At 35.6% G+C, this 8546-nt stretch overlaps 1 protein-coding gene across 1 annotated transcript; it reads right to left on the reverse strand.

Annotated features, from left to right (window-relative positions):
* Positions 1-291: 291 nt before the first annotated feature.
* On the reverse strand, positions 292-625 carry LOC122726402 (mitochondrial import inner membrane translocase subunit Tim13-like). The gene has a single exon (XM_043964091.1). The coding sequence runs from the start codon at positions 623-625 to the stop codon at positions 329-331; it is 297 nt and encodes a 98-aa protein (XP_043820026.1). The 3' UTR covers positions 292-328.
* Between the last annotated feature and the right edge of the window lie 7921 nt (positions 626-8546).

The raw sequence follows: 8546 nt of genomic DNA on the forward strand, positions 1-8546 counted from the left end.
TAAGCCTTCCATCTGTTCCTGTGTTCCTGTGAATCAGCTTAAATATTATGCAGCTATCACTTTATCACTTTCTTTTTTTTTTTTTCAGGCTCCACAAACAGGGCTTTTATTAGTGTGTTGAGAAGGGGGTGGGGAATCACCAAGGGACAGAGCCAAATTTCATGAATCACCCCCCTGCCCCTGTCTTATGCCTTTCATTCTCAAAGCACCTTGTCAGAAGGGAGGGTGGGAGGAGAATGAGCTCCCTGGTGGTATCCAGGGCCTACCCACTCTGAGGTCTGGACAACACAGCTAGAGTTCCTGCATGTCCACTAAAAGAGCACATGCCTCACATGTTGGCTCGCTCCCGCTGCAACCTTGAGTTGTAGGCTCCGGACACTGTATTCCAGGCGTCCATGTACCTATCCATGCACATCGCGATGCACTTCTGCTCGGAGTTGTCCAAGGAGCTGCCAGGCTTCCCAATGCACTTCCGGAAACACTTGTTCATCATCCTTTGCAGCAGCTCCTGCGCGTTGGCCAAGGCGATCTGCACCTTCACTTGCTCCATAATGAGCCCTGGGTCCAGCTTTCCTCCCCCGGCCCCCGGCACACCCCCGAAGTCTGAGCCGAAGCTGCCCTCCATGGCCCCCAAGCAAAGTCAACCGGGCACCGCCACTGCCGCCGCGTGCACCGACCCGTACCTGCACCCTATCACTTCCAATAAAAGAGACAAGCAAGCATTCCTGTTATATTAATGTAGGGTTTTAAAACAAACTTTTTAAAAATAATGTATTTAATCTGAGAGCCTACCTCAAAGAAGAAATTTGCTCTTGGACTTTGATCAGTGTAACAATGAAATCATTCAATGTCAGAAAGGTATCTAGCATTTGTAATTATTCTACTTCTAAACATAAATCATCTTACTTTAAATTGGTTAAACAAAGAAAACAAAAGAAGAAAAACCTTCTGTTACCATTAAATTCAGGTCAACTTCATTCAAAAATCATTGATTTAAGTATCCACTGTTTGTGAGGAAGTGTGCTGGAAGTCAAAATTGAAAGCAATCCCTCCCCTCAAGGAGTTTCTTGGGGGGTGGGGGGTGGGTGTGGCCCAGGGCTAGGGAACATTGTATACAGGGAAAAAAAAATAAATGTGAAATCTCCGCAAAATCATTACAAAATAATTTCCAGAGTACTTGCTAACAACTGCAAATGGTGTAAAGGATCAGGAATGCCTTTGTAATGGAAGTAGCTTTTAAGCTGATCTCTGAGTGGAGCAAGAGATTCCAGTTCAAAGTCTTTCCGTAAGCAGAAAATACAACATATTCGTCAGCTCTTTCATGGACAAAGTTCGCATACAAGGGTTATACTAAACTAGTTTCAAACCATTCTGGGTCCTAATTAATGAAATACTTTTAAAAATGTATTATATATCTTTCCCAATTTCAGGTGATAATTTTAAACTTTTTTTTTCATTTTAAGTTTAAAATTCTCTCCATTCCTCCTTCATCTCACTCCTTATGAGACAGAAAACAAATTTATATAGATTATTTATGTGAAATCATGCAAGACATATTTCCATATTAGTCGTGCTGTGAAAGAAAAAAAAAAGACCAAAAAATAAAGAAAAATATTATACTTTGATCTGCATTCAGACTCCATCAATTCTTTCTCTGGACATGGATAGCATTTTTCACCACAAGTCCTTTAGAATTGCCTTAGATGCTTGTGATGCTGGGAATACCTAAGTCATCTCTAGCTGATCAATGTACAATTTTGCTGGTATTGTGTACAATATTCTCCTGGTTCTACTCAGTTCACTTTGCATCAGTGCACATAAGTCATTCTTGTTTGTTCTGATACAATCCTGCTCATTTCTTTTTGCACAACAATATTCAATTATAATCTTAACAATTATATACAACAACTTGTTCAGCTATTACCCAATCAACTCAAATTCCAATTGGGAATCCACTCAATTTCCATTTTTTTGACACCACAAAGAGTCATGACAAATATTTTGTATATTTTTTGTTTGTATATGTATGTATGGATGTGTGTGTATGTATATATGTGCATGTGTATATATATATATATATATATACACACACACATGTACACATATGTATATCTGTATATATACATATATATCTACATATGCACACATATATGTATATATGTGTGTATATACATATATATATATCTATATCAATAGATAGATAGATATCTCCTTCCTGTCATCCTTTAAAAATATTACTTTAAGTTACAGAAATAATGGTGGTATTACTGGGTCAAAGCATATGCACGGTTTGAGTGCCCTTCAAAATTACTATCCAGAATGACTGGATAAGTTCACAACTCCATCAATAGTGCATTAGGGTCCCAATTTTACCACATCACATCCAACATTTATCATTTTCCTTTTCTGTTATATTAGCTAATCTGATAAGTATGAGATGATACCTTGGAAATGTTTTAATTTGCACTTCACTAATCAATAGGCATTTAGAGCATTTTGTCATGTATAAATAGGTAGTTTTTATTATTTCATTTGAATTCTACCTATTCACATTATTTGATGATTTATCAATTGAGGAATATCTTATAGTCTTATAAATTTGATTTGATTTTCTATATATTTGAGAAATGAGGTCTTCATCTGATACACTTGTTATACTTTTCCCCCTGGCTTCCCACTTTTCTTTTAGACTTGGCTACACTGGTTTTATTTGTGCAAAACCTTCTTAATGTAATCAAAATTAACCAGTCTCAGAGTGTTATCTTTTGTTTGGTTATAAATCCTTACTTCATCCATAGATATGACAGATAAACTATTACATGCTCTTTTAATTTGCTTATAGTATCACCCTTTATGTGTAAATCACTTATGCATTTTGATCTTATCATGATACACAGTATGAGATGTTGGTCTATGCTAAGTATCTGATATAAAGTTTTCCCAGTAATTTTTTGTCAAATAATAAGATTTCATTCCAAACCTTTAGATTGTTGGGTTAATCAAACATTTACTATGGCCATTTACAATTATTCATTGCATACCTAATGTATCCCAATGTTCTAACACTTTATTTCTTAGACAATAGCAGATTGTTTTGATGATTACTACATTTTAATATGGTTTGAGATATGGTACAGCTAGGACACCTTCCTTTATATTTGTTTTTATTAATTCATTTGATATTCTTGACATTTTGTTGCTGCAGATGAATCTTATGATTTTTCTAGCTTTATGACATAATTTATTAATTTGATTATGACATTTAATAAGTGAATTAATTTGAGTTGTCATTTTTATTATATTGTCTCACCCTATCCATAAAAAATTAAAAGTTTCCTAGTTCTTTAGATGTGATTTTATTTGTGTGAAAAGTGTTTTGTAATTGTGCTCCTCTTGGTGTCCTGTTACTTTTCTCAACAGACAGATCCCCATGGATTTTTTCTAGAGTTATATTAAATGGCATTTCTTCCTTTTTCTCCAGCTGCTGTACTTTGTTGAAAAAATATAGAAATGCTAAAAAATTTATGTTACATTTTTATTCTGCTACTTTGCTAAAGGTATTCATTATTTCAACTATTTTTAGTTAATTATCTAGAATTCTCTAAGTATATAATCATATCAATTGCAAAGAGTATTCATTTTGATTTGCCATTGCCTTTTAAATTCCTTTTTCTTCTCTTATCACTATGGATTGCATTTTTAGTACAATATGCAGTGGTGACAATAGAAACCCTTGCTCTACCCTGATCTTATTAGAAAGTCTTCTAGGATATCCTCATTATAGATACTCTTTGTTGATGGTTTTAGATAGATACTTATTTTAAGGAAAGTTTCATCAATTGCTATGTACATTAGTGTTTTCAATGGGAATGATTTTTTTTTAATTTTTTCAAAAGCTTTCTCTGTATTGAGATAATCATATGATTTCTGCTATTGACATCTTCAATTTTACTGATATTTTAAAAAATATTAAACTAATCCCACATTTCTGGGATGAATCCCTTATGGTCACAATGTATGAGCCATGTGATATATTGATGCAATCTCCTTGTCACTATCTTATCTATTTTTGCATTAATATTTATTGGGGATAAATATCTGTTTATTGTCTATTGAAAGTTTAAGTATAGGCATCATATTTGTGTCATAAAAAGAATTTGGTAAGAATCATTTTCCTTCCTTATCCAACTATTTACACAATATTGGAATTAATTATTTTTTAATGTTTGATTCAATTTACTTTTTAATCCATGTAGACCAGGAGATATTTTTTACAGATTTCATTAATACCATGTTCAATTTCTTGTTGTAAGATTAGGTTATTTAATTATTCTATTCCTCTTATGTTAACTTTGGTAATTAACATTTTAAAAAATTTTTCATCCATTTCACTTAGATTGGCAGATTTCTGTGCATATAATTGGACAAAATATCTCCTTAATAATTGGTTTAACTTCTTCATTGGTGGTAAATTTACTCTTCTCTTCATTTATTTTTTTTTTGGATCAGTAATATGGTTTTCTTTTTAATCAAATAAACAAAAAGTTTATTTATTTTATTTTTTCACATAAACCATCTCCTTTCATTTATTAGTTGTCTGCTATGTTTTGCACAACTGTACATGTATGACTTATATTGAATTACTTGAGTTGTTAAGGGGGGATACAGAGGAAGGATGAGAATTTGGAACACAAACTTTTAAAAACTGATGTTACAAATTGTATTTACATGTAATTTAGGGATAAATTCTCAATAAATAATTCTTAAAAAGAAAAGTTAATACAGGGATAAAGAACATCAAGTCATAAATTTAGAGGAGCAAGATAGTAAAAAATGGCTAGATGTGATTCAACAACTTGAAAACACAAATGCAAAAGTAGATACAAATGCTCTCTGAAGAAAATTATTGCCTAAGGATTAGGATTAAACAAATGGAAGCTAGTGAATTTGTGAGAAACCAACACACTGTAAAGCAAATCCAAATGAATTAAAAATAGAGGGCAATATGAAATATGCCATTTGAAAAATAGCTGACCTGTAAAATAGATCCAAGAGAGATAATTTGAAAATCATTGGACTACATGAAAACCATGATCAAAATAAGATTTTAGAAAGCATCTTCCAAGAAATTATGAGGGAAAACTGTCCTGAGATTCTATAAACATGAAGTAAAAGAGAAATTGAAATAATTCACTGGTCATCTCCTAAAAGCAATCCCAAAAGGAAAACCTCCAGGAATATTATAGCCATATTCCAGAGATCTCAGGTCAAGGAGAAAATATTGCAAACACCTAGAAAAAAGGAATTCAAATACTATGGAGCTACAATAAGGTTAAACAAGATCTAACAGTATCTATATTAAAGGACTGCAGGGCATGGAATATGATATTCCAGAGGGCAAAAAACTGGGACCTCAGCCAAGAATCACAAACTCATCAAAACTTTGTATAATATATTAGATGAAAAAATGAGCTTCAATAAAAAAAAGAGGACTTTTAGGCATTTGTGATGAAAAGACTTGAACTGAATAGAAAATTTGACTTTCAAAAGAAGACCCTAGAGAAGCAAAAAAAGGTAAACTGGAAAAAGAAATCATGAGGGATATTAAAAGATTAAACTCTTTACATTACTACATGGGATAATAATGCTTCAACTCATAAGAACTTTCTCAGTACTAGGGAAACTGAAAGGAATATACTTAGAGTACACAGGTCTGCACTGAATATGAAGGGATGGTATTTGTAAAGCAATTTTTTTTGTTTATATTTGTTTTATTTGGGGCAGGCAGGGTAGGATGCCTTATATCTGGGGCTGGATTTAGGCTCAGGGCCTTCTGGGTCCAGGGCTGGTGTTTTGTCCACTGTGTCACCTAGCTAACCTATGATGCTATTTTAAAATAAAGTTAAGGAGTAAGAGTAATGCACTGGAAGAAAGGTAAAGGGAGAGGTGGACTGGGTAAAAGTAGCTCACAGAAAAGAAATAAGAAAAAGATTTTGGAGGGGAGATGGCATGGGAGTGGGAGTGTACCTTACTGCATCAGAATTGGCTCAAAGAGGGAATAACATATATACTCAAGTGGGTATAGTAATATATTTTGCCCTGAGAGAAAGTGGTAGGGGAAGGAGTTAAGGTGGGAGATGGAGAAGATTGGAAGGAAGAAAGAGCAGATTGGGAGGGAGCAGTAAAAAACAAAACACTTTAGAGGAAGGTGAAAATATAACTGCACTTGTATGACATATGGAATTGCTTGATTTCATAGGGAGGTTTGAGGACGGAGGGAGGAAGAAAATTTAGAACACAAAATTAGCTCAAAGACCATAATCTTATCAGAGTTGGTCCAAGTAGGGAATAATGTACACACCCAATTGGGAAGAGTAATCTATCTAACCCTACAAGAAAGTAGGAGGAGAAGAGGATAATGAGTAGAGGTTGAAAGAAGAGAAGGCAGAGCAGGGGAGGGGACGGTCAGAAGCCAAACACTTTTGAGGAGGAATAGGGTAAAAGAAGATAGAAAATAGAGTAAATATCATGGGAAAGGAATAGGATGCAGGGAAACAGTTATGATGATTGATTATAATTGCAAATTGTATGGTACCTACTTTGCTGGGCTATTGTGAAGAAAATTCTTTGTGAAGTTTAAGGCATTATATAAAAGTTATGATGAAGAGGATGCTATCAGAAAATCCTGGAAAGACCTCCATGAACTGGAGCAGAATGAAATGTACTGTATACAGATTAACAGTAATAGTGTAAGATGATCTGCTGGGAAGCATATGGTTACTCTTAGCAATGCAATGATCCAATATAACTATGAAGCAATTATGAAAATATTGATCCATCTACAGAGAAAGAACTGATTCCTTAATCTGAAGTTTTGTTTTTATCTGTTTTCTCTCACAACCTAGCTAATGTGGAGATGTTTTCCATGACTACCCATATATAACTTATTTTGAATTGCTTGAATTCTTGTGGGTAGGGGTTGGGAAGGGAGGGAGGAAGAGAAGTTGGAACAGAAAATTTTTTAAAATTCATGTTTCTAGGCACTTTGTATCCCAATTATAAAGGGTATCAGTGCATTTTTTCAATCCCTTGTGATGCTTGTGGGAAAATGGGCAACCTCTCTCTCATTCCACAGTATTAATAGAAAGGTATCCCAAATGGAAGCCAAAGTTGATACTCAGGATTTTGTTTGTTTTGCATGTGTTTTTGTTTGTATTCTTGTTTTTTCACCTGAGCTTGTCTTGGAGCTCCTGGTTTCATTTTCCATATTTGTTTGTTTGTTCCTATTATGATCAAACAGTGGTACTATATGGCATGGTGTATAAAACACTGAAATTGGAGACAGGAAGACCACAGTCAGAATCATACCTCAAACACATAGTATTTATGTGGCCTTGGCCAAGTTTATTTAACTGTTTATCTCATTCAATCTCAGTTTCCTCTTCTGTTAAATGAGAATGAGTGGCACCTATATCACAGCATTATGAGAACAAAATAGGATTAGCTAAAAAAGTGCTTTACAAAATTTAAAGTATTATATAAATACAAGTTATTTTATGATGTGATGGTCATATTTTGCCTTAGAGGAATTCAACAAGTTGAAATTCTGGGACCTTTTGTTGGATTTGTTTAAAAAGAAGTTTGTTTTATTTGGTATCAGGGAAGATGATGACCAACTAAAGGAGGAGGTGAATCCCTGATTGAAATTTCCAGGAGAGGGGGGGCGGAGCCAAGATGGCAGAGAGGAAGCAGCAAGCTGCCTGAGCTCTCCTTCTGTTCCCCCAAAAGGAACATTAAATCAAGCCTCTGGACAGATTCTGAAACTACAGAACCTGCAAAGAGACAGAGAGACACAGTCCTCCAACCAGGGATAATTTAGAAGACTTCAGGAAAAGGTCGGTCTGACTCAGGCAAAAGGGAGGCCCAGTGCAGGGCAGCAACCCAGCGCCAAGGGGATCAGGGCAAGTCAGCAGGAGCTGCGGGCCACAGCCGGACAACTGAGGCTCCCAGAACCTGGTTCAAAAATCTGGTGGCCAAGAAGGGCAGTGGAAAAACCTACCTGCACCGGCCAGGACGGAGATGAACGGGTCAGGCAGGATCAGACACCAGGGTCTGGCGCCTGGCTGGCCGAGTGCAATCAGACAGGAAGTGCAGGGCGGGGGATCTCCACACACCATAAAGGCCTCAGAGTAAAAGCCCGGTCACACAGCACCTATACCCTGCACAAGAAGCCCAAAACAGGGACCCTGGTGCCCCCAGAGCAGACCTCAACTTAAAGAATAAATAAATAAGCTGCAATAATGAGTAAGAAGCAAAAAAGAGCCCTCTCCATTGAGAGCTTCTGTATCAATAGGGAAGAAGCCAACACAAACTCAGATGAGGACAATAGCCTCAAATTGTCTACATCTGAAGCCTCACAAGGGAAGGTGAATTGGTCGCAAGAACAAAAAGCCTCCCTGGAAGAGCTCAAAAAGGATTTTAAAAATCAATTGCAAGAGGTAGGAGAAAAAATGGGGAGAGAAAAGAAAGCAAAACAAGAAAACTAT

Source organism: Dromiciops gliroides, chromosome 4 (assembly GCF_019393635.1).
Source record: "Dromiciops gliroides isolate mDroGli1 chromosome 4, mDroGli1.pri, whole genome shotgun sequence".
NCBI lineage: Eukaryota > Metazoa > Chordata > Mammalia > Microbiotheria > Microbiotheriidae > Dromiciops > Dromiciops gliroides.